The sequence below is a fragment of the Gracilinanus agilis genome, chromosome 1 (genome assembly GCF_016433145.1).
Source record: "Gracilinanus agilis isolate LMUSP501 chromosome 1, AgileGrace, whole genome shotgun sequence".
NCBI lineage: Eukaryota > Metazoa > Chordata > Mammalia > Didelphimorphia > Didelphidae > Gracilinanus > Gracilinanus agilis.
The window spans coordinates 178,504,231-178,531,484 of record NC_058130.1 but is presented as its reverse complement, the minus strand read 5'-3'; the positions used below and the strand labels follow the sequence as shown (position 1 = coordinate 178,531,484).

Sequence of the window (27,254 nt, the reverse complement as noted above, 5' to 3'; positions counted from 1 at the left end):
TCCTGAGGTGATCCCTGTGTTGGTCAACATCCTCCTGGGTGGGGGTTGAATTAGTGTCATAAAATTCTAGATTTATAAAATTTTTTCTTGCTTGAGAGTAATTTTAGGATAAGAAACTTGTTACCTCCCCGAATCAAGAAGGTGAACTGCTTGGAGAAGGTGCCACAAAAAAACCTGTAGAAACCACACTGCACCAAAAGATCCAGAATGAACTTTGGAATGTAGTGAATTGAATTGTGGGGAGTTGAACGCATTTATTTTGAATGTACACTCTTATGCCAAAGAGGATTTGTCCCCTAATTGGCTTTTTGTCAACGTGTCTAGCAATCATTGGCTTTGTTCTCTTTTTCTTTTATTTCCCTTTTATCCCCAAATTATTGCAATTTCCCCTTAGAAAATACAATATTGTATGTACCTCTAGTTAAAGACCTTTAGAGATATAAGTTGGTTATGTCTGCTGATTCATTGGGGAAACTAGACATCTAAATCTGGGAGATTTCTATGTGCTTGTTTCCCAGTGGAATCACAGGGGAGATTGTACAATTAGAATTTTGCTCCCCCAAACTCTCTTTCCCAGCTTCCCATTTTCCTTCTCACATTACATCCTTACATTTTGGAGATAAAGTTGTGAGTGTAACTCTGGCCCTTTCTCTTTCCCTCTCCCTCTCCTTCTCCCTCTTCTCCTTTTCCTTCTCTTTCTCCTCCTCCTCCTCTTCCTCCTTCTCCTTCTCCTTCTTCTTCTTCTCCTTCTTCTTCTTTCTTCTTATCGCGACTGTGGAAGGTGGCTTTGAGCCAGGCAGGAAAACTTACTCACATGGTCTTATTTTTGTTAATTAGGCTTTTATACTTCTGTTTCTTTTTTATTCCTTCTACTTCAAGTGATTATTAATAAACTTTATAAAATTAATACTTGGAGTTACTGATATTAATTTAAATCTTAGTTTAATTAATTGCACCTAGCTTATATCTCAACTCTTTCAGTTACTAGTTCTGTGGTCTTGGACAAATTGCTTTCCCTATCTACGTCTCAATTTCCTCATCTATAAAATGAAGAATGAAGTAAGCAAGATTAGTTTTTTCTTTAAAAAATAAGGAAACTGTCATCAGTATTTAGTTGGTTCAAGTGTTGTGGGTAAAGCTAAGAAGACAGATTAGGGACAGTTATCCAGCTGAACTCTAGCAATATTCTCCTCTAAATAACTTTTAAAAAGCAACTTAAATAAAATTTTGGAGTGGCAGAGTCACAAAAAAGTCAGAGAGAGACATTTTTCCAGCCTAAGAAAACTTAAGAGACCACCAAGAGAAGTCTATGACACCAGGGGGAGGTTTGTCCAGACTCCACACAGTCAGTAGTGATGATGGTCACAGCAGCAGCTTTGGAGCTTTTAACCCAGATACCATAACAAGGTTGGACAACTGTTAAGAAAGAGACTTTAGAGAACCTTTAGCTAGCATTGGGTACAAGTGGGATTTTCTTAAGGAAAATTAATCTGGTAATGTTCCGAATGGATTGAAAAGAATCACAAGGTATCTAGATTATAAATAAGAGAAGGGTCAGGGGTTACTCTTGAGTTTTTGCCTTCTCTCTTCAACTTAAGTAGTCTCTCTATTGTTGCTCATCCTTCAGCTTTTGAAGATGACCAATATGGAGGCTGGTGGTGATCAGTGAGGGGAAATAATAGGAACAGGACCTTTATACTCTGAAATCTTGCATTTCTCACCAGTTAGTGCTTGTTAAACATAAACTACAAACAGGATTATTTAAGCAGGAATTGCAGAATCTGTATTGTTGATCAGTTACCAATTCTTTATATTGGATCTGTAATGTTCTATATTGGGCATCAGTTTTGTGCCTGATCTGTTTTATTAATTACTCATATTGTTCTTTATGTACTTTAGTTCTGAACTGAAATAATTATCTGTAGTGGTCCTCCAATGTACTGCATCCCCTCTCCACTTCCATCATTGAGGAAAACATTCCAGAAGTGTGTGGAAGCCTTTCTTACAATGACAAATGATGACAGGTGGACAATGGGTGGGGGCGTGGGGGGAGTGGGGAATGTAAGACCTATGCACTAAGGGGTCTGGTATTCCAGAAGAATTTCCCAAATGCTCCTCATTCCCTATGACATGTCAAACCCCAAAACATACTTCCACCTGAATTTGGTCATGTCCATTTTCCAGGGTTTTCGGGTTGTAAAGAGAAAACGTGGAGATTTCTCTGGAAGTTCCCAGACCCTCAAAAAATATGCAAATCTGGGGCAGCTGGGTAGCTCAGTGGAGTGAGAGTCAGGCCTAGAGACAGGAGGTCCTAGGTTCAAACCGGGCCTCAGCCACTTCCCAGCTGTGTGACCCTGGGCAAGTCACTTGACCCCCATTGCCCACCCTTACCAATCTTCCACCTATGAGACAATACACTGAAGTACAAGGGTTTAAAAAAATATGCAAATCCTAATCCATACCTCACTCCACAAATGGAGTTTGGACTCTACACCTGGGGCTGCTACTCCATTACCTAGCAGGCTATTCTATCACCCCAAGAGCTTTTACTCCATCAGCCCAGGGCTTTGGAGCTGTTGTTCCTTAGAGGTGCTGCCCCACATTGGGAGAGCTGCTATTTCTTCAATTCTAGAGAGGATATTCTATTAGCCTTAGGCTAATCCATCAGCCCTAAGGCTATCTGATTAGCCCCAGACTATTCCACCAGTTTTTAGGTTAGTTTACCACCTTAAGCCTCTTCTTCTTCAAATACAATTCTTTTCTTACTTCTGGATTGAATGGAGTTGAGTCTCCCATTCTTGGGGTGAGACCCTGCTACAGACTTGGGTGTGTTTCTCCCACAATGACACCACTGGAGTGATATCTTGGCTTGCTTGTAAACTGTGTTTAAGTGAGGCAGAGTTACACAAAGTCCTCAGTCTGACTTTCTTTCCCAGAGTCATCAGGGTTCGGTGGTAAGGCAAAAGCCAGGACAATTGGCTCTGACCTACCTTGGCCTCTTCGATGTCTGACAAGCTTTAAGAGCTCCGCAGAACCTGCTTCAGCTGCCTTCCTGGCTGTTGGAACAAATTATTCTCATCTGTCCATTCTGCCAGGGGAGTCTCCCCCAAGTCCTACTATTATTGAGTACTTTAACATATGATACCTCCCAATAGTCACTATTATCCAGTAGCTTTCCAAGTATGGGGTAAATTATCCTTGTTTGCCACATTTCCCCCCTCCAACTCTTTAGCCCAGCATTGTCATCTCTGATTTCTGTCCTGGAAGAAACTGATGAATAGAAAGAATAAATATTAGAATCAAAGAAAAATAGAGTTGGGAGAGACTCTAAAGATCACCGAACCTATCTGATGGAAGAGGAAACTGAGGCTAAGCGAAGTCTTTTGGCCAAGATCACATAGAGGCAAAGTTGAAACCTGAACCCAAGGCTCTTGATTCTTAAGTTGATATTCTTTGCATAGTAGCCTATTGGTGGTGTGACCTTAGTCAGCCAGCCTAGGAAGGTGTTCTGGTTCAGAACCCTCTGGGCTCACTTTAGGACAGCCACCTCTTCCCCATGACCAAAAAAGGCATGTTGTAGAAACTCCCTTATGTCCGTGTCCAGGGTTGTCCTTTCCCATAGGAAAAGGTCAGTTCTCTCTTTAGCAAAAACTTGATACAAACCACTCTTGCACTAGTTATAAAAAGACCTTGGCAATAGTCCTGAACCTGCCACTATCTTATTACATAAACTTGAAAGAGGTTTTTCATCTCCCTGGGCCTTTCTCTCCTATCCAGTAAAATGGGGAAGAGCATTCCTACCCGCATACCCTCACAGAAATAGTATATGAGAAAATAAATAAAAATAAGAGACAATAGGGCAGCTAGGGCAACAAGCCTGGAATTGGGAGGACTGGGGTTCAAATCTAACTTCAGAAACATCCTATCTGTGTGACCCTGGGAAAGTCATTTAACCCCATTTGCCTAGCCCATGCCCTTCTGTTTTAGAGTTGTTATTTGGGAAAAAAGTAAGGGTTTAAAGAAAAAAAGGAAAAAGAAATGAAAATGCTTCAAACTTCTTAAAACACAAACTCAAAGTGGGTGGACTAACATTCCTTCCTCCCTATTTATGGAACTTCACCTTAAGAGATTTTTCCCAAGGGTCATTTTTCATCTTCCTCTCTAATCCCCTGGGTTCTCCTTTCCCATCATTATAAGGGACAATATAAAGAGGAGAATCTTGGGGAAGTTCTAGAGAAGGTATTTTGCCACTCTCTCCCAGTTTCTATCTGTCTTTTGGTCTCTTTCTTTGTTCCTTTTTCTCTAACTCTCAGAAATTATTCCCAAGGGTCATTTTTCATCTTCCTCTTTAGTTCCCTGGGTTCTCCTTTCCCGTCTTTATAAGGGACAATATAAAGAGGAGAATCTTGGGGAAGTTCTAGAGAAGGTACTTTGTCTCTCTCATGGTTTCTGTCTTTCTGTCTCTTTCTTTGTCCCTTTCTCTCTGTCTCTCTGTCTCTATCTCACACATACACCCCACACCCCTACAATCTAGTGATTGTAACACTGAACTTTCCTGAGTTGTCCACAATATCATTAAGGCAGCATAGAAGCTCTTGGACTTGCTTCTGATAATGTCCTGCGCCCTGAAGGAAATTACCTTGCTAATTCAGGCACAAGTTGAGGGAGGGGATTTCCTCAACTTAAATTACATAATGGTTACAATATTTCTATTGGGTGACTTTGTAAAAAGTCTGGCTCATGTGGAGAAGAGGGTTCCTATGTTGGACACTAAAAGCAACTTGGGGGGGATGAAGAAAAATGAGATGCTCAAGAGGTTTACTAGAAGTTCAGAAGATGAGGATATGGAGCACTGCCTTTATCAATGCCTTGTCATTAAAGGTGGAAAATGTGATCAATTCTAAATGATTATTCAATTAACAAATATATGCTGTGTACTTCCTATATACCCAAATAGGCTAAGGCCTGTGGGAGAGATTGAGGAAAGGTCTTTGAACTCTAGTTCCTCAGTCTAATTTGGGGAGACAATATTTACAATACAAAAAATAAGTTGAGAATAAGATCACATTTTAAAAATTGCTAAACTGACTGTCTATTCCAAAAGTATCAAATAAATAGTCTATGGACTGCATGTGAGCCACAAACTCCAGAGTGCAGTTGGAACCAAATTAAAATATAATTGGAAAATATTAAACAAAAAATAAAATAAAACACACATAATGTCAATATGTGGTTTTCTAAGACAAAATGCAGCCGGTAGGGATTCTTATGTTTACTTTAGTGGCTTGAGGTTGACACCACTGGTCTACTCAATTCAACACACATCATTTATTTATTTATTTATTCACTCATCCATTTATTTATTTATTTGTTTGTTTGTTTATTTATTTGTTTATTCATTCATTCATTCATTCATTCATTCATTCATTTATTTATTTATTTTAAGCCCTTACCTTCTGTCTTAGAATTCAAACTATGTATTGGTTCCAATGCAGAAGAGTGGTAAGGGCTAGCCAATTGGGGTTAAGTGACTTGTCTGGAGTCACACAGTTAGGAAGTATCTGAGGGCAGATTTGAACCTAGGATCTCTTGTTTTCAGGCCTGGCTTTTTATTCAACATATCTTATTAAGTGCCTACTATGCGCAAAGCAGAGTGCTAGGAGTTGGGGATAGAAAGAAGAAAAAACAATCCTTGTTTTCTAGGACTTTTCATTCTATTGGGAATAGACAACTGTAGCAAGAGTTTTCCATGGAGCGTGTGACCACTAGGAAGCTCTGGGATCTGCTTCCGGCTAGGTATGACATAGGGCAAAAGGAGATGATGAGAATTCCACATATTGGCTGCATAGCCAGAAGAACTGATAATTTGGTAGATGTACAAAACAGAGGGACCTGCCTCTTCAGCTCATCCTTCCTGGCTGCAAAGTATATTAGGACTGTGTCTCACTGCTTCCCAACAGTCCAGTGTGGGGAGGATTGGCTTGCCCTGACCATTCCTGACTTCTGTGTCCTGCCTAGGCAAACCTCAGTCTGGATTTGGACTGTCTCTTTTCATTGCTTCTTCCCCCTCCTAATTTTAGATGCAAAAGTATCCTGATAGGACATGCCCAAGCTCAGAGGTGACCAGGTGAGACAGATGAGGCCAGAGTTTCGATTGACTGTTAGAGTCGAAAGGTAGCTATCTCTGACCCAACTCCAGCACTCTTAGAGATGACAGCTCCAGCTCCAGCAAACAAGGAGACACTGTACCAGAAAACATGTGCAGATCATTTGGGGGACAATGCTGCACCCAGAGGCAATTATATGTCCTGCCAGCTGCTTTATATTATAATGAGGTTTAATTATTTGCCTCTTTTAGGGGTTTATAACTAGTTACAAGTTAAGTTATCGAATCCTGTTTTTCTTAAGTTATTACTTTGATGTATACTTGTTAGCGTTCTGTGTTTGGTATTCTTTTTGTGTTTAAGGACAAATTACCTATCCCAACCCTGATTCCTAATAGAAAGGCTGGCACCTTTTTATACTCTATTTTTGGTAAATGATCCATAATTAAGAGCATCCTGGTGAATATGAAGATAAGAAGTCTTGCCTTCTTTTCATTAGAAGCTAAGCTCCACAGGACTGGACCTAGTCGAAAATCATATGCTTAGGTACAAGATGGTACAAAACAGGGAGTGGGTTTCATACCCCAAGCCTTGTGCACCCAACAGTGGTTCCTCAAGGTAAGATAACATTTAAACAGATAAAGAAATATATAACTTGAGGAGAGAGAGAGAATCCTAACAATTAGGGGAATTAGGCTTGTTCTTTAAGGGGAAAGGAAGGCTTCTTTGTCACTGAAACATAAATACCCTAATCAAGAGGGAATCTCCTTGTAGCAGGAGGCCCCCTCGGTTGGATCTTGAAGGAAGTTAAGGTCCAGGTAAAGTGTGATTGAATTCCAGTTAGAGAGGACCATTTATGCAAAGGCATGGAGGTGAGAAATGGGATAGTAGGTATGGGGAGAAGTGAGTAGAACATTCTGCCTAAAAGGTAGAATATATAAAAGGGAAGAATACTAAATAAGTCTGTAAAGGTAGGTTAAAGCCAAATTGTAAAGGGGTCTAGAGGGAGGAGTTTATATTTTATCCTAGAGGTGATAAGGATTAACTAATGCTTAATTAGTTAACCCCAAACCCAAATCACTGAACTGGCCTAGGTTAGGACTACCAAAATACATTATCTATGCTTTAGAAAGAAAACTAAAATTTGGAAATTGAAACAGGGCATTATTTCAATAGATGAAGCAAGAAATGAAAGCCTCAAGTAGTTATGTGGATAAAAGTGAATGAGAGAGGGATGAATGAGAAACTGTGGAGAAAGAAATAACAAGACTTGTCAATTAACTGGATGTGGGAGAGAGAGAGAGTGAAGACAGTACTAGATTGATTTTAAGATTTTAGATCAAGGTAACAAGAAGGAGAGTGGCATTTTCAACAGAAATATGGAAGTTTTGAAGAGAGATGAGTTTAACATAAAATATGAGTTCTGATTAGACCCAGGATCATAGATTTGGAGCTGAAGGGACCATAAAGGCCACTGAATCTTATTGTCTTATTTTATAGATAAGGAAACTGAGGCATAGAGCAGGATTACCTAGGGCCAGACAACTAGTAAAGGTCTGAGGCAAATTTGAGATTTGGGACTTGGGCCTTCTTGTCTCTTAGTTCAGCACTCTACTATATCACTTAGTTGTCCCAAGTTGAGTTTGAGATGCCTTATGAGACATCCAGGTGGAAATGTTCAGCACACTATTGGTAATATGTGACTAAAGCTCAGGAGAGAAAAATAGAACTGATTAGATATGAGTCATCTGCACAGAGGTAAAAATTAATTGGATTCCTTGACATTAAATAAATTATAGTGAGATAAATTATAGTGAGAGAACAGGAAATACCAAGGCAGAGCCTTGGGAACAACCATGATTTAAGGGTGGCACATGGATGATGACCTAACTAAAGAAATAAAGAAGGCTACATCTAGGTAGACAACCATGAGAGGGTAGTGTCAAGTGAAGAATATCAACATACTTATATGTGTTTATTTTTTTTCTTCCCAAAAGAATGAAAACTCTTTGAGGACAGAAACACTTTCAATCCTACCTTTTCACTTCAAGTACTTAACACAACATAGTTCCTTAATAAATGCTTGTTAAGTGAGTAGAGGCAGGGGAGACCTGGTAGATTATATCAAAGGTCTCCTCTTAATTGTTTGGGTGGTTCTTGGGATAAACAACCAACAGTAGGACTGAACTAAAAAGAGACAATCTGCCACTGAACCAGGTGAATGCAAGTGTTTATAATGTATGTGTCTGAATTCCAAAATCAAATGTCAGTGTTTTTTTAATTTGTCATGCTTTTTGGTGAGCCATGCTTCTTATCCTTTCTCTGTGTACAAACGGTGGAGAATTAAGAGTATTTTGGGAAATTAAACACAACTCAAGGGCAGTTAGTGACAGGCAAAAAATCAGGTTTCTAAGGGTGATTTCCCAGCCTAAGATAACTTATCTATGAGCCCTAATTCGATGTATATAAGATCTGTTGGTCATTCTGGGGAGAAAAAAAGCCCCTAAATTTCTGCTGCATTCTCAATTCTCAATGAGTCCTCTTTTTCACCACTCTTGCCATTCAGTTTTCATAATTAGCCATAAGCGAAGACCTTTCCAAGGCCTAAGCTCTTTGATAGCTGTGTCATATCTGACTTTCAGTCTCTAAATTTCAGTTTGACATTTTGAGGTGTTGTAAGATATTAAAAACTTCTGGCAGAGCTGAAACCCAGTTATCCAAATGACTAGAAAACTCAGTTGGTTTACCTTTTCTAGTTTCCTAAGACATATGTGTGTGTTGTGGGGATATTGAATTAAGGGAGAGAAGGCTTTCTTAATGAAGTAAAAGGCCTTCACTGATAATTCTGCTTCACCTAGTCCTCTGGATCCCACTCATTCACTATGAAAAAAAATTTTTAACCCTTATCTTCTGTCTTAGAATCAATATTAAGTATTGGTTCCAAAGCAGGAGTGGTAAGGACTAGGCAATGGGGGTTAAGTGACTTGCCCAGGGTCACATGGCTAGGAAGTATCAGAGGCCAAATTTGAACTTAGCATCTCCTATCTTTAGGTCTGGCTCTTTATCCACTGAGCCACTTAGCTGCTCCCAACGTCATTAATTATTTAAGAAAAACTCTGGTTGTGGGTTATGGTATCTATATGGAACTTCTTTTTTACTCCCTGAAAATTAGGAATATATTCTCCCCATCAAGTATTTCCTAGTTCTTGACTGTTCCTCACTCAGAACACTTAATTCCTTTGTAATGGAAAAGTATTAGAGCATGCTTAGATCTTCACTTAGTGGTGTTTTATACAAAGATGCATTGACGTTCATTACTTGGTTCCAGTACAACATGTGGAATTTTGGAGAGATTACTTCTGGCCACGAAAGACTCAGGAGTCCATACTATGTGATAATGAAAAAAAAAAACCTTCTAAATGGTTCAGGAGCTAGAAGGATCGATGAGTAAATGTACATATAAAATGTTAGAGCAGAAGCTTTCTTGCTCTCTTCCTTGTGACTTTAGAGTGAGGAAGAACTGCTCTGAGTTATCTGGTGAGGATCATGACTTTCTGTGACAGAAAGCTGCCTTATCTGCCCACCTAGCTGCCATATGTCCCTGAATACATGGTACATTTTATTTTGTGTTTATTCCTTCCTGATCTTAGGTGAGCATACAGAGACAGAGCTGACCTCATGAATTTTGAAAGTCCAGAAGTGATATAGCATGTCCCCTCAGCAAAACCACCAGTCAGCAATGCAGCAGTTGTATGGCCTGATTGACTCAGTCTTGCAGCAAACTGACACATCAACTGAGACTCTGCATCCTAGAAGGAGCCAATACACCTGAGCAAGGCAGTAACTCTCTTATTGCCAATACTTGATCTTAAACTAAACTTGGTAAGGACTATAGGAGGAGAGAAAAAGACTTCCAGGACCAGGATTTCCCTTTGGCTTTATTTACATGTTCTCTATATGTATGCCTCAATAACACTGTTCTTTAAACTCATGTCCATTCTTCAACCCCATGTACTCTATTCTCACGGACTTTGTGTGCAAGGGGAGGACATTGCCTCCCTAGTGAGGGATATTTTGGTAACTTCTGTCTTTCCTAACCTTTTCAGAAAATATTTTCCTGTTAAAACTAATTGAAATCAACTGGTTGATCATTATTGAGAAAAACACAGTAGATGGCAGTTTGTGATAGAATGAGAAATCATAACCCTTTATGGTTACCCCTAGAATTCTAAGGGAAGCAGCACTTGAGTCAGTTGCCCTCCAGCAGCCCAACTTGCCAGTGTGAGTTGGGGAGGGAATATTTATTTGATATCTTGCTAGACTTTGAGGAAACAAGATTTAAAAATTAATTTCCCATTTATCTGCACCTTCATCTACCCCTTTTGGCTCCCATTCATAGTCCTTCAATAATTCTTTCCCCTTTTCTCCTCCCCTGTTATCCAAAAGTGGAATGAGCTGACTAACAAGGGAATGAGTCCTCTCCCATATCGCTGACAGACTTCAGAGTCTGGATGGCCATTTAACATACTAGAAGGGGTATTTCTGTTCAAATTGTTGGACAAAATGAAGAGGTATGGTGAAAAGAAATATGTATCTGAAGTCATTGGGCCTGTGCTCTAGTGCTGCTATGCTCACTACCGGTGTGACCTTAAACCACTTCAATTCTCTGGTGAATTAGTCTGTAAAGAGCAGAAAGTGGCTTTTGCCTCTTTTTTTATCTTGGCGCAAAGGACAGCCTGGCACATAATGGACGCTTAATAAATGTTGATTGACGAATTGGTTGGTTCTCAGTTTCTTCATTTGTAAAATGATGGGGTTGGACTAGATCCCTTCCAGCTACTATATGGTACTACCTCTGAGATTTTCTCAAATCTTTTGAAAGTCTGATCCTGTGACTCGCCAAAACCTCCTCCACCTTTACAGTGGTATCCCCCACCCCCACCTCGGATAGAGTCCACCTTTTCTCGAACATCTCATTGGTCACTCACTCTTTCCTCTTTATCCTTTCTCGAAGGCTCCGCCCCCAGCCCAGGTCTCCGGTGCGCTGGGCAGCCAATCCCGCGCGTGCGCTCTGGGGTGTGGAGGACAGCCCCTTAGCAACTGGTACCTCCGCAGCCTGAGCTCCACGCGCTACCCCCATCCCCACACCTTCCATCTCTACCCCATCCCGCCTATGTCCCTGATCCCCCTGCCCTGTGGCGGCCGGACATCAAGAGAGAGGGAAACAAAACAAAACTAGGCCTCAAACCTAGTTGCCCTTTGGCCGGACGGGAAGGTGGCCAGGTGGGAAGATGAAGCAGGTGAGGCGATGAAGGATGGAGCCGCCTCAGCCCTGGGAAATGAGGGAGTGACGAGAAGAGCCTCCAGGGATCGGAGTGGGGAGATTGTGGAAGGGAAGAACGAGGAGTGAGAGGAACTGGGTTGGGAAAGAGTGGGGGGGGTGGGGACGAACGAGCGATATGAGGGGTTTGGTGAGCGGGTTGGGAGAGGTTAGGGAGAAGAGTGGAGGTTGGGAGGGAAAATGGAGGGAGGGAGGAGGAGGGTCTAAAAGAAGAAGAGAAGAGGGAGACCGGCTAAAAGAAATAGGATGGGAAGGGCTGGAGCAGGGGTAGATGGGGGGATGGGAGGGGCAGAGGAGGGAGGGGAAAAAAGGGAGGGGTTTGAGGAAAAGTCCAGAGCTGAGGAAGGATGGGAGGGGTCAGGGGTAGAGAGAGATGGGAGGGGCTGACAGTAACGGTGTCCCTCACTTAGTAGGCATTTCACTTAATGCATGCTTATTGGCTGGCTGACAGTAAGGGGAGTTGGATAATAGGGGATTAATAAAGGCTGGAAGTAGTGGTCTCAAGCAGATAGTATATAGTAGTATATAGATGAGTAGTCAGGGTGGAGGATGGGGCAGAGGATTGAATATGAAAGAAAGGACTAAACTGAGTCAGGCAGAACACTTTGAGATCCTAACAGAGTAAGAGTAAGCTTTTACTCATTGTTATACCTTCATCTTGAGGCAGCATGGTAGAATTGATAAAGTATTGGACCTAAGAGTTAGGAAAGGCTTGGGTAGAATTCCACGCTGTACTTATGTTTGACCTTGGGCAAGTCACAACTTCTCTGGTCCTCAGTTTCTTCATCTGTGAAATGAGAGGGCTGGATTCCATGACCAAGATCCCTTCTAGGTCTAAGTCTATATGTGTGTGTATGTAATATCCCTCTTTGATTTCTATGCCTTATTCCTTATGAGAGGCCAGAAGAAATTTAAGGTAATGGGCAGTGTATTTAAGGGATTCCTAAACATCAATTATGGACTGATGTGGTAGGAGACAGATAATAAGGTTCAGAAGAGTATGATGTCATAGGATCAACAAGTTGGGAGGCTCTTACAGATCATTTAGTCCAGTTTCTTAATTTTACAGTTGAGGAAAGAGGCCCAGAGGAGTTAAGGGATTTGTCCAAATTTACACAAATGATAGAATCAGAATTTGAACTTGAATCTGAATCCAACATTCTTTCCACTCAATAGTAATGTTTTTATTTTTGTTTTGTTTTCTTCTAGTCTCTAGTGGATGACACAGAGGATGTGTCTCTTGATTTTGGAAATGAAGAGGAATTGGCATTGAGGAAAGCTAAAATCAGGTAAATTCAGATAGTCTTTCCTAACCTATGAAATTTTAGTCCTAGCTATGTAATCATGAGAGACTTTTGATTCAGGAGAAGTCATTTGCCTTCCCCAAGCCTTCAATGTAAAATGAGAATAGTTGGACAAACATTATAAAGAGCAGACAAACCTTTATAAACCACATTGTAATTAAGAGGGAAAATGAAAAGTGCACTGAAGTAAGGGTCAGAAGTCCCAGATTTTAGTTTTGATTCATACATAACTATTTGTGTGACTTTGGGAAAATTATTTCAATGCCCTTTTTTCTTTTTCCATAAAATGATTATGAATAATTTCTAAGGTCTTGTTCAAATTAAAATTTTGACCCATGACCAAAAATGGTGCTTCTAACTCTAGCTGACCAATATCAACAAATCAAAATATTGATTTGAACTTCTCTTTATTCTTTTGAATGAAGTTCCAGAGTATGAACTACTCAGTGGAAAATTATTATGAGAAAAATACTAAGGAGAAGTTAATATCTTACACAAGGGACACAGTATAAAATAAACTAAGGAAAAGAAATAATGTCTAGTGATCAAACTGTCCTCTTTAATAGAAGGTCATTTGTTTTCCTGAAATAGAATTGAGTTTTACTAGAACCAGCTGGTTTGAGAGAACTTGCTTGGATTTTGACTTTGGGCAATGAATCGTATTCACTTTTTTGTTAACCTTAAAAAAATCTTTTAAAAATATAGAAATATAACAACGTAAGCAGCTCCCACAGAGATCAGGTTATTTCATTTTAAGGAACATTCATGATTACCAAGGAAAATAACCCACAGAATCAAGGAACTAAACAAATTTCAGTTCTCGTTGATTAAAGCAGGATATTACATGTTATGAAATTAACTCCTTGCTTTGCTTTTGGTTTAACTTCCCCTTACTTGTGTTGACTTAACATGAAATAAATTGTGGAAACTAAGCCATTAGTAAGACGGAATAGCTGTTAAATGTTGAATACCTTCTGAAAGGTCAGAAAAATATATACCAGGAATATATTCTTTGTTTCCCTCTACCCCAAATCCACATACTTAGCTCATTTGTTTTATTATCTAAGTACAGCTGTATCTGAACCTTACTTCACCAGTTTGGTAAGGGCTAGAGAAATAAGTAAAGGGAGTTTCTTAAGGAGAGTTAGACAGGGTTTCTTAGGAATGTCTTCAAATAAAGGGAAAAGATCTCTCCAATCCAAGGAGTGAATTCTCTTTCAAATTACATGAGATTAGAGGACTCAGCCAAGATTAGAGCAGCCAGCTAGAATCTCCTATCTAGTTTTTAAAGCTTTTTGATAGTTGAATAGATGTTGAGTCTCTGCTACTTTCTTCTATCTGAGACCTTACTTTCCACAGGGAGGAAACATTCCCATTTGGCTTTTAGGAGAAGTAAGGGAGAAAGACTTTTTGTTGAATAGGTAAACATTTTTCCTTAGGTGTTTTATCACTCTTTCTTATAAGGCTAAAAATAGTCTACTTGGCCCCAGAGGGCAGAACTAGAAAAGAATGGAGGGAAGCTTCAAGGAATGAAAGCTTCCTTTGGCTCTCAGCAAACTTTCTAACAGTGTATGTAATGAAATTCTTTCTTTTACAACCCAGATCCTCTACCCCTCACTCCAGCTAGAAGTGTTTTGGCAATGACCATATAATCATTTTTGAATATTTTAGAGATAAAGAGTTGGATATATATTTATTAGGCAGAAAATTGGACTAGATAAACTCTGATAACTCTAGAAACTATAGGATAAAATAATTAGAACTGTAAGAAACCTTAAAGGGCATCAGTTCCAACCCACTCATTTTATGTAAATTTCCTATTATTATAATTTCCATAATTTATTTTATGTAAATTGGAAATGTCCATAAAATGGAAATTCCATAAAATCCATTTTTTGGGGAAATAGAAGTCTAGGGACTTGAAGTCACCTAAGTAATAAGTAGAAAGGTTGGCATTTGAACCCAGGTCCTCCAACTTTACATCTCATGCTGTCTCTCTGATTCTGGTCTGACTTTTTAATTTTTTTTCTCTCTTCCTAGTGTTCACTGTCCCCTGCCCTTTAGCTACTCAGTGCCCTTGTGTAGCTCTGTGGCTACCCCATATCCCCCATAATAAACTTACAACCATACCTCCTCTCCTACCATGATGTGTTTGATGCACCAAGAGTCTCTCTCCACAAAACTCCTATTCTTTCCCTGTTAGGAAGAACACAATCAAATTAAACTAATTTTCACTCAAGTGTGAATGACTGCTGCCTCACACAGGACATTTGTAGCAGGGCAAAGATAGTGAGTGGTAGGTTAGGCAGTGTCTGGGATGGGAAAGACAAGCAATAATTTGAATGCTCGCTATGGTAATTATTATATGGGTATCGATGGAAAGGAGTCTAGTTGTTCAGGAGTGAGATTCAAAAACAGTGGAGTCCGCAGTCTATAAAGTCACAGCACCAGTGATTAGGATGCAGGTTTGGAGCCTGAGAATAGAGATGGGTTAGAAGATCTGAATATAAATCCTGAAAGGTCTGGAACTGGAGGTAAGGTCCTTAATCCTCATCCAATATTCTTTTTACTATTAGGTCAAATACTGCATGACTAGAAAGAAGGAAATAACCCAGAATTAAAGGAGTAGAAATGGTCTTTCCCCCTAAGAATGTTTTCATAGTAAAAGAGAATGTTTATTAAATTGAGTTTCTTTTATGGGTGATTTTAAAAGTTCATTTCAATTTAATACTTATTGAGCACTGACTATGAAATCATAGAATGATGTGTGAGGAAAAGAGTTTATGGTCTAAAATGACTACTAAGACAGAGTTGGCTTCTACTGGATTGTAATCTCCTTGAGGACAGAACTAGCCTTACTCATCTCTGAATTTTCCTCTCTAGCACAATTCTTGCATTTAATAGAAATTTTGCAGGATATATCATTTTATGTGGTATCTTAAGTGCCTCTGCTGAATATATTATTCATTTCCCTTCTTTGATTTCTAGTGAATGCAGAATAGTCTTGTATTAGTTCAAATTTCCTTTCCTTTACATATGAAAGACATTCTCCTGGCCAATTGCTGATTTATCATTGGAATTATTAAATTTTGCCTCTTTGTAGAGTTTGAAGCATAACAGTTTTCCCCACCTCTGGAAAGAGTCTGTGAATTATGTTGACTGGTGTTTTGTTTTCTGTATTCAGAAGTTCTGGGTAATTTTTCTTGTATGACTTCTCACATTACGACAGTCAAGTTTTTAAACTTGTTTTGTTCTTCTGGGAGGCTTTGTGTTCCTGAAGTTGTATCTACATCTTGTCTTACTTTTTCTTCTACAGAGAATCATGTGTTCTTTTAATATAATTGCTTTCTGATTCTCTTTTGTAGATATTCCTAATATCTTATTTCCCTTTTTACTTCTTAGAGAAGCTCACCACTATACATTTAAGATTTTTTATTCTATTAATCATTTCTGCTTGTGCAAGCCAAAAATTTTACCAATTGTTCTTTTCTTACTTCAATCAAGATTTTGTTTTCCCTCTTATACCATTCTGGAACATTGTGCTGAGGTTTCATGTTTTTTAGGGAATCAATAGGGTTTTTGCTTTATCAGGTGCTAGTCTAATTTCTTTTATCTCAAAATATATAATCTTTTGGATGTTTTGGGATATATTCCCATTATCTTTGCTGATAATTCATATATCTTTGTTTTTTAATTGCATTTTCTTCCTCTTAGAATTTTTCATTCTTTTCACTTTCTTCCCTTTTGTTCTCCTGTTACTCACTTTCTGATTCTTACCCATTTGATGATACTTTTATCTCTGTGGATGGACTACAGGGCTGCCCCAGTCTTCTCCCATGCTGAGATATAGGAATTTGCTTTTTATCAGTTTTGGTGTCTGTCCCAAATACCTTCTAGAAGTTCAACACTATCTTCTTTTAGATCAAAATTCAGTACCTGTTTCTTCCCCTTGCAGCTATGCATGATGGCTTCCTACCTCAGTTCTATATCCTTTTTTTTAAATCCTTATTTTCTGTCCTGGTAATAACTCTAAGGCAGAAAGGGAAGGAAGGACTAGGCAAATGGGGTTAAGTGACTTTGCCCAGGGTCACACACCTAGGAAGTATCTGAGGAGGGAGTACAAGTTTTTATTCATTTCCACACTCAAACCTGTATTATGATGATGACCTTTAGTGAGACAGCATAAGTATTCATTTATGCCACCTACTTTAGGAGTACCAAGCAGGTCAGAAATAGAACATTTTCCTTAATTTAGATAGAGAAGGAGGAGTGGGGAGGAATGACACTGTCTTTAACAAAAAGTAAGAAGGAAAATGGAATATAGGCCATATTTATACAGTAGATATAATCAATTCAAATAGGACAGTTGAGTAAAAAGAAAATTAGCCAAATATATTGTTTGAATAAATCCAATAAAATAGTTAATCATATAACAATGTATATGTATGTAACTTAGGTTTATCAGTTGTCATAATCTGAGTTCTGTTATTTCTATCTTAAGGATGCTAATTTTCTTTTTTGGACTTGATGAGTATTGATCCTTTCACTTTGAATATTTCATCAAAACAGAAGTCTGCTTTACTGAATTGGGGAGAGCAGGTAATTTCAGAAGGGCCACCTAACTTGGTATTTTCTGTCACTGTGAATAAACTTAACAATATGTGGTTTTTATAGCTAAGTACAACAGTACTTTTTTCCTACTGTATTTCGGACAGTAACACTATTCTTAAACTGTCAAGTAACTCAGCCCCAGTGGGAAATAATAGTTCTTTTAAAAGTGGAGAAACAAACCACATTAAGGTTCTGTTGACCTTGACAACACTTTAATTAAGTGATTTCATTTCCCCCTTTAAACATCTGTCCCATGATTTAGATGTTGACATACTTACTGGTTGAATAGGGAAGAATTGCTTGGCTCATAACTTTAAATTTATAAGAAATTATTTTATTTGTAAATTATTACAAAAAAGGTGAGGATTCTTATTGATAGAAGGTTCTTCTGGGAAACAATGAAAAAGAAAGATGGAGTGATGAAGAGGTAGTGAATAGAGGAGGTGATAGAAGATAGCCAAGCTATTTCTATTAGATTCTGTAAATTAGAGAGAACAACCCATTATAGGCTTTATACTGCAGACTAGGGCAGGGAATATGTTGAAGGAGAGAACAAAGTCTGTATCCTATTTGCTTTTAGGAGTTACAACCCACATATTTCTGCAGTGCTGAGAAGTGAATCTATTTCCCTCCTGTGAAGTAACATATCTTGACTTTAAAGATTTTGCTTCTGCCTTAGCATATTATCTGTTTTTTGAAAGCAAGGGTAATACTTTAACTTATATTTGTGTTGGGTATACAAACTGTACTATTAAGAGATCTGGGTTATTCTTATGTTTGGGAACAAGATGGGGTAACATCCATCTCCCTATTTTAAAAAATAAACATTTTTTATTTTTTTAAATTTTGAGTTCTAAGTCCTCTCCCTTCCTCCTATGCTCTCCCACACCCATTGAGAAGGCAAGCAATATAATGTCAATTGTCCATGTGCAATCATGCAAAACATTTCCATATTAGCCATATTTTTTTTAAAAAGCAAGAAAAACAAAGTGAGATTATACTTCAACTTGCACTCAGAGTTCATCACTTCTCTATCTGGAGAAGGATAGTATTTTTTTATTATGAGTTCTCTGGAATTGTTTTGCAACATTGTATAGATTGGAATAGCCAAGTCTTGCAGTTGATCATCATTACATTGTTGGAACTAAGCACAATGATCTCCTGATTCTTCTCACTTCACTTTGCATCAGTTCATATAGAGCTTGCCATAATACCTTCCATTAAATGTAGTTTCCCTGATTATCTCTTTTAATTAGTTCTATTTTTGCTTTTGTTTTTTTTGAGATAATGATTGCTACCCCTGCCTTTTTTACTTCAGCTGAATGAAGCATAACAGATTCTGCTCCAGCTGTTTATTTTAACCCTGTGTGTCTTTATGCTTGAAGTGTGTCTTTTGTAAACAACATATTGTTGGATTCTGGTTTCTAATCCAGTTTTCTATGTGCTTCTATTTTATGGGTGAGCTCATTTCATTAACAATCATTGTTATGATTATGCATTTTCCTCCATACCATTTTTTTGTGTTTCTTTTCTCCCTTCACTTTTTATGCTGTTCCTCCTCAAGTCTATTTTTTCTCCTAATCACTGCCTTCCTTAATCTGCCCACCCTTTAATCATCTCACCCCTTTTTCTTCTCCTTTTTCCCTCCTATTGGCTAAGACATATTTCTGAGCCTGAGTAAACACAGACACACACACAGACACACACACAGACACACAGACACACACACAGTCTTCCCTCTGACCCAGTTCTGATATGAGTGAGGTTTAAGTACTGCTGTCTCAACACCATTTTCTCCTCTGCTGTAAAAGCTCCCTTTGTATAACTCTTTTATGTGTGAAAAATTTCCCCATTCCATCTCTCCCTTCCTCCTCTTTCCAGTGTATCTCTCTTTCTCACCCCTTCAATTTTTTAGATCTCATTCCAAAAAATGACTCATCTATTCCTTCTAACTCCTTTTAACTGCTTGAATAATGATAAAGTTCTTAGGAGTTACATGTATCATGTTCCTAACTAGGAAAGTGAACAGTTTAATTTTACTGAGTCCCTTATGATTACTCTTTCATGTTTACCTTTTTATGTTTTTCTTGGGTCTTTTTGTCAATTTGAATGTTAGATTTTTTTTTTTTTATTCAGCTCCGGTCTTTTCATCCACAATGCTTGAAAGTCCTCTATTTTGTTAAATTTCCATTCCTTCTCCCACTTCCAAAGGATTATGCTGTTTTGTTGGGTAGCTGATTCTTGGTTGTAATCCTAGCTCCCGTGTTCTAAAGTATCATATTCCAAACCCTCTGCTCCTTTAACATGGAAGCCATGACATCCTGTGTAATCCTGACTGTGGCTCCATGATATATGACTTGTTTCTGACAGCTTGAATTATTATCTATGTGACCTGGGAATTCTGAAATTTGGCTATAGTATTCCTGGAAGTTTACATTTTGGGATTGCTTTCAGGAGGTAATCAGTGGATTCTTTCTATTTATTCTCTGGCTCTAAGATATCAGGGCAGTTTTCCTAGATAATTTCCTAAAATATGATGTCTAGACTCTGAATTCTTTGAATTATTTCTCCTTGATCTAGTTTCCAGGCCAGTTGTTTTCCCAATGAGATATTTCACTTTTTCTTTTTTTTCATTCTTTTGACTTTGTTTTATTGTTTCTTAATGTCTCATGGAGTCAATTAGCTTTCACTTGCCCAAATCTAATTTTTAAGAGATTATTTTATTTGGTGAGCATTTGTGCCTCTTTTTTCCATTTGGCCAATTTTACATTTTAAATAGTTTTTTCTTCAGTGGATTTTTGTGCATTTTTTACCAGTCAATTCTGTTTTTTTAAGATGTTATTTTCTTCAGTATTTTTTGTCTTTTTTTTTTTTTACCAAGCTGTTAATTCTGTTTTTCATAATTTTTGTGTATTCCTCATTTATTTTCCCAGTCTTTCCTCTACTACTCCTAGCCCTTTAACTCTTCCAGGAATTTTTATTGGGCTTGGGTTCAATTAGTATTTTTCTTTGAGGCTTTGTTTGTAAGCTATTTTCATACTGTTATCTACTTCTGGGTTTATGTCTTGGTCTTTTCTACCACTGTACTACTTTTTTATGATCAAATTCTTTTTGCTGTTTGCTCATTTTCCCAGCCTCTTTCTTGACTTTAAACTTTATTTTAAAATTGGGCTCTGCTCATATGGGAGATAGTGGGCACTACCCCCCACTTCAGGCTTTTTTGTATTGCTCTTTTCAGAAGTAGTTCTAGAGGTCTTCAAATTTTTGGTGCTTCCAAGGTGGTATGATCCTGAGAGAAGTTTGGTTACTGCTCCCCTGGTATGTATTCTAGCCTTTAACCAGGTAGGGTCCCTGGTCCTCTGTATCTATAAGTACTAGCACTTTTCTTCATTTTTTAACTGTTCCCAAGGCCTGTTTCCTTGTAACTGACCATCACTATTCCTCTCTGCCCTGGAACTTCAACACAGAACAGTATGGGCAGTAGCGCTGCCAATCTCTTTCTTACTAGTTGTATGACACCCTGCACCCCCACCCCATTATGATCTCTAGGCTGAGATCCCCCAAAGTTGTTGCTGCTGTTGCAGACATTGCTGTGTGTATGGCCTCTGGTCAGGCTGCAACACTGGTGATAAAAACTTCTTTTGCCCACCTAAGTTTTCTTGGGTAGGAAAAATGTCTCACTCTGATTTTTTATTGAATCTGCCTCTCAAAAATTTGATTTGAGGGGTTATTTTAAAATTGTTTAGAGGAGAATGTTGGGAGAGTTTAACTGGGTGGCTGCCCCATATCCTTCATCTTGGCTCTGTCCATCTCCCTATTTTATGCCTTTTTTGATATTGACACTTTGGATCATTGAACAAAATTATCTTTGTGTTTAAGTAACTTCTATAGGTTCTAAAGGTTTGCTAAGTTCTTTACATACATTATCTCATTTGAGATTTACATATGAGGAGACTAAAGCTCTGAGAGCTTAAGTGATTTACCATAGTTACTCACTATCAGAGATAAGACTTTAAGTTATCCTAAGACTAGGTCTAGTATTCTATCCCTTATATGCCATGCTCTTATAATTTTAGAATGTACAGGTACCATCTTGTGGGGAAGGGAGGAAGAAAGCCTTTAGGAAATATATCTCACTCTACTGAGTTAATTTTTTTTGTAATAAGTAATAAATAAAATAGGAGTTAATGTTTCTTTATATGTTTTTGTTAGTTAGAAGATGTGACCTGATGTGGAAAATTAGCTACAAAAATTTTCCCTTCTCATAATTTAAAGAAATTAGCACTAAGATCCATAAAAATAGCCAGCATCTATAGTACTCCATTTTTTAAAAAGCACTTCACATAAATCCTCACTTCACCCAATAATACTCTAAAAATGGTACAAGTATTACATTTCTTATAATGGGACAAATGAGGACTCTGCTGCCTAGAGATCAAGTGACTCATTCAGGATCACATAGCTAATAAGGAGGAAATCCTAGATTAAAAAACTTTTCCAATTAACAAGCATGTGTCTAATCTCTGCCCTATTTTCTCCTTCCCTCTCTTCTAATTTAAAAAAGAAAGAAAAAATAAAACCTTCCTAACAAATATGTATAGTCAAACAAAGCAAATTCCTACATTGGCCATGCCCGAAAAAGTACATCTCATTCTGTATCTTGAATCATTCACTTCTGTTAGGAGATGGATAAGATATTTCATCTTTAGTTCTCTGGTACTCTTATTTGTCATTGCATTGATTAGAGTTCTCAAGTCTTTCACTTATTTTCCTTTATAATGTTTTTGTGATAAAAATTGTTCTCTTGTCTTTACTCTGCATCAAGTTATACAGGTCTCTTCCCAGTTTTCTCTGAAATCAGCCATTTCTTCATATTTTGGGGGCAGTAATATTCCAATATATTTACTTACCATAATTTGTTTAATCATTCTTACCAAGATAGGACTTAATTAGCTCCAAGGTTTTGTTAATGTAAAAAGTTTCTATAAATATTTGTTTATATGTGACTGTTTCCTCTTTCTTTTATTTCTTTGGGGGTATGGGTTTAGAAGTGCTATCACTGGATCAAAGGATTTAGGTGACTTTGGGGGTATGGTTCCAAATTGCTTTCCAGAATGGCCGAACCAATTTGCAGGTCCAACCACAACTATTATTATATCTATTTTCCTAGATCCCCTCCAATAATTAACATTTTCCTTTTTTAACATCTCTGCCAATTATAGGTATGAGGCGGAACTTCAGAATTGCTTTTTACTTTTCTTTAACTTTGACAATTTCCCTGTTAATGACTTGTAGCATTTTTATATTCTTGTTGAGGGAGGGAAGTCTGATCTTCACTTGAAAAAAAATTTTTTTTATCATTCACCATTTCCTTTATTTGTATAAAATACTGAATAATGGGGGCAGCTGGGTAACTCAGTGGATTGAGAGCCAGGCCTAGATGGGAGGTCCTAGATTCGAATCTGACCTCAGACACTTCCCAGCTGGGTGACCCTGGGCAAGTGACTTGATCCCCATTGCCTAACCTTACTACTCCAATACACGGTATTGACTTCAAGACGGAAGGCAAGGGTTAAAAAAAAATACTGAATAATCATACCCCGGCTGAGAAAAAACACTGTTTTAAGGTGTAAACGAGTCCTTCTAAATCCTGAAGCATCTATTTTGAGGGCTTGAGACTATGAATTTAGAAAAAAAAGTATATGTATGTATACACACACACACACACACACACACACACAACAGCTACAATGATGCAAACGGAAATATCAAAGATCACAAAACAATTGAAGAGGGAATGTTGCAAAATTATAATAAACAAGCTTGGCTTCAAAGAGAGGTATGAGAGGATACCTTCCTTCAATTCTTTGCAGCAGGAAGGAAGAGGATTCCAAGGGTGGGGAACATTACTTACAATTTCATATTCTTTTGATTCATTGATCAGTTTTGCTGGATTTTTTTCCCCTTTTCAAAAATTTCTGTTATAAGGGTTGACTCCTTGGGAATGGGGAGGGGTAGAAACATGGGGAAAATTGAGGCAATGTGAAAACAAAAAATGCCAATAAAAAAACCTCTTTTTAAAAACCCCAAAAGATGCATTAGTACCAGCAATGATTTTTATTGTACATTTAATTAAAAACCGACAATCTAAATTTCTAGCTATCATAAAATATATTAAGAATTAGAGTTTTCTACATTTGAATGATACTAATTCAGGAATAGATTCTGCAAACCTGGATTAACAAACAACGTTTTCATATTTGCCTATTAAAGCTAGTAAGTGTTTTGGATTATTTTCCTAGGCATCCACTGGCCACCTTTTTCCACCTATTTTTCCGAGTGAGTGCTATCATTACCTACTTGTTCTGTGACTGGTTCAGCAAAAGCTTTGTTGCCTGTTTTGTCACTATTCTCCTTCTTCTGTCCTTTGACTTTTGGTCTGTCAAGGTAAGACAAATCTTGCACCAGCAATGGATTTGTTTCCAATAATTTTATAATCTTTATTTGCTAATCATGACTTTTGATTCATTTGAATATTTTAAGAAATATAAACTGGACAAAGCTATAGGTTGGGGATAGTGACCATACACTTAAGATTTCATTGATATTGAAAATGCCTGGAAGGGGAAACTCCTTTTATCAATATGGGGTGGTCTGCAATTTATAATTATAGAGAGCTGAGATTAAGGGACTCGCTCTGGGTCCCATAGACAATATGTGTCAGAGGGATATGAACCTATGTTTTCATCACTTCCTAGCTCCAGTTACAGTCCTCCATATATTGCACCAAACTGCTACTTTGGTTAAAACTGTTATGAAATATTTAAGGATATGGAAACAGCGTTCCCTGAATGGTGAAAAGTTATAGCATTTAATTTTTTCCTTATGGCAACAAATAAAAGCATCACACTTACAAATCTTAGGATGATGGTTCTCTGTCATCTACCAGATATTCCTCTATATCTCTTTCCTGTTTTAGACGCTGGTTCTGAAATAGATAGGTCAAATGCTGCCACTTAATTTTTTAAATTTAAAATTAGAAGTCAGTAAAAGTAATTTTAAGAAAATAGCATGTTTCATCCTATCGTCCCTTACTGTCTCCATGACTTATTATATATGTGACTTACATTTTACCTGTCATTAAAAGGGGGTTAATCTTTCTGTGTGGTATGCTTGTAAATACAAACAGTGAGCTAAAGGAGAAGTGCATCTTATAGTTAATTTGTCCGTTTTCATTAGAATGTGACAGGAAGACTCATGGTTGGCTTACGGTGGTGGAACCAAATAGATGAAGATGGAAAAAGTCATTGGATTTTTGAAGCCAAAAAGGTATTAAGATGAGTTAAGGAGAAACTAAAAATTGTTCAATTTTTATATTGGTTTGTTTCAGGTTTTGTACCTGTCTTGATTCCTGCCCTGCACAAGATGTATCCCTACTGCCTCTTTCCTGGTACATGAATATTGTGAATAGTACAAGTAAAGTCAACATGAACCACAATGTCACACTTTAACTTGAACTACATTCTCTTAACAGGTCTCTTTAAATAATTCAACTGGAACAGAAGCTGAAGCTAGAATCTTCTGGCTTGGTCTGATTATCTGTCCATTGATCTGGACTGTGTTCTTTTTTAGCACCTTATTCTCATTGAAGCTCAAGTGGCTGGTAAGGCATTAACATCTTCCCGCAATACTTTCGTCATCTTAAATTCAGTAGTTAGAGGAGTTGTGGGAGTTTTGCTATAATATTTTAAAGCTGCATCCTATTTCTAATAGTGAGCCTATTATTATGCATGCATAAGCCAGAGTACTGAAATTATATACCTGAAGATGAGCCTACTTTACTGCCAATAGTCCATCAAATATTGAAATAAAATGTTAATAGTACAATGACCTTCTGAAAAAATGGGAATAGAGTCCTATCAAGATGATTAAAATTAAGAAATCCTTATGATGTTTTTTATAAAAATATTATCTTTTTTCTTTTTTCTGAACAGGCACTTGTGATTGCTGGAATCTCCCTCCAAACAGCTAATCTCTATGGATATATCCACTGTAAAATAGGAATAGGAGGACAAAAAAGTATCACTAAAGTCACATCGAGGTTTCTATCCCAGACAATTTTTCAGAGAGTAAGTTGGAGGTAGTTGTATTTGAGTTTGTGCTAAAGTCTCCGAAGTGTATCAATGCAAAGAGCCACTTTATATATCTATATCCCATACCTCAAGTTTTTAATAGTTTGCAAATAAGCCAACCTAGCATTGATAGTTCAAAAAGATTTAAATTCTATTAAGTAGGAAAAATGAAACTAAAAACCTCCCACTTATTTAATATCTTCTGGTAATTACATCTAGACATAAGTTGATTTTAAATTCTGAACAAATTATATAATTATTTCGTATTTCTGAACTGTGATGTCTCATGATGAAGTTACTTAAGTAATACAAAGTCCTGTGTGTGCATCGGTAACCTCGAACTACTTAAGCAGATAAGCTATTAGTTACCACATGTTTTGTGATATATTTTTTATGCTTATATTTCTATATAGAGTAATAAAATATCACTTATTTTCCATTTTACAGGAGTGTCAAGATGAATTCCAAAAGCCTAGTCTAGAGGGAATGGAAACACATAAACATTAAATGAGAATCAGTAGCTCCAGGATAAGGTTCTGACACTGAATTTATATTTGTGATCCACTGTATAATTTGGCTTCATTTACCTTTTCACCCTTCCTGGTATCACAGTATTTGAACAAGCTATGCATATTTCTTTACTTGGATCTTATCCACTCTGCGTCCTCCCCGCACCCACCCTTGAAGCTTTGCTTGGTTGCTCCCACTATACTGGCCTCATATGAATTCATAATGCTTAAGGAAGTACATACCACTTGTTTGGTACTTACAACTGTTTTTTGGCTTCTGGCTAGTATAGTGGAAAAGTGTTGGACTAAGATGATTTTGGTTCAAATCTGAACTAAGCTTCTTACAATTTATATTATATTAAGCTACCTTTGCTAAAAAATGGAGATAATTTATGCTGTATTTCTCAGTGTTAAAAGGATCAAATGAGAATATATGTGAAAGCACTTTGTAAACTAAAGTACAAATAAACGCAAAGTAGTTACTGTCCCAGCTAGACAGTGCACTCTTTGAGATCTCAGTTGTCTTTATCTTCTTCAGTGCCTGACACATAGTAGGTACTCAAGAGTTTACTGAATGTATAGCCATTTGTTGAATTTTCTTGATTAAAAACTTGGTGATTCTGACACCATTTAGCACTTTTATAAATGATAGCATCATTCAAGAGTTGATATTTAACAGTGTATGTGGGAGCAGCTAGGTGGCTCCTTGGACCAGGCCTGGAGATGGGAAGAGCCTGGGTTTGAATTTGGCCTCATATACTTCCTAGCTGTTGTGACCTTTGGCAAGTAACTTAACTCCAACTGCCCAAGTGCCCTTAGCTCTCTCCTGCTTTGAAACCAACACTTAGTATGGATTCTGGGACAGAAAGTAAGGGTTATTAAAAAAAATTCCAAAAAACACAATGTATGGGAATAATCACTTCTCATCTTTCTCTCCACCAATAAACTTTGATCTCATAAAATTTAAGGAAAATGTAAGCCACAACCATCAGAGACTTTATACTAAGGTACAGAATGGATACAATCTGGGTAGGTAGAGGGAGTATTCATACTATCAAAATAACAGATTCCCAAGGGATATTGAATATATCGATTAAAATTTTTTTTCTCTATAGATTTGTTTTGAGGGTATTAGAGAGATTAGATAAAAGGTTCACCAATTGAATGCTATTGCTGCTGCTACTTAGGAAGAATTTAAATGATGAGTATTTTCTGTATCTGCTTGAAATAAGTCTCAAAAGTCAGGTTTTAGA

At 37.6% G+C, this 27,254-nt stretch overlaps 1 protein-coding gene across 1 annotated transcript; it reads left to right on the top strand.

The window, feature by feature from the left end:
- The first annotated feature begins 11,395 nt into the window (after positions 1 to 11,395).
- On the top strand, positions 11,396 to 25,999 carry TVP23A (trans-golgi network vesicle protein 23 homolog A). Its single transcript, XM_044657324.1, has 7 exons — positions 11,396 to 11,404; positions 12,655 to 12,734; positions 23,663 to 23,807; positions 24,600 to 24,689; positions 24,895 to 25,023; positions 25,355 to 25,489; positions 25,940 to 25,999. The coding sequence occupies exons 1-7, from the start codon at positions 11,396 to 11,398 to the stop codon at positions 25,997 to 25,999; spliced, it is 648 nt and encodes a 215-aa protein (XP_044513259.1).
- Positions 26,000 to 27,254: the final 1,255 nt, after the last annotated feature.

What these genes read in the sequence shown, in the direction of transcription:
- TVP23A (XM_044657324.1), top strand. An exon ending in CATTGAAGCTCAAGTGGCTG is followed by an intron (nt 25,024 to 25,354) that starts GTAAGGCATTAA and finishes TTTTCTGAACAG; the next exon opens with GCACTTGTGATTGCTGGAAT. An exon ending in CCCAGACAATTTTTCAGAGA is followed by an intron (nt 25,490 to 25,939) that starts GTAAGTTGGAGG and finishes TCCATTTTACAG; the next exon opens with GAGTGTCAAGATGAATTCCA.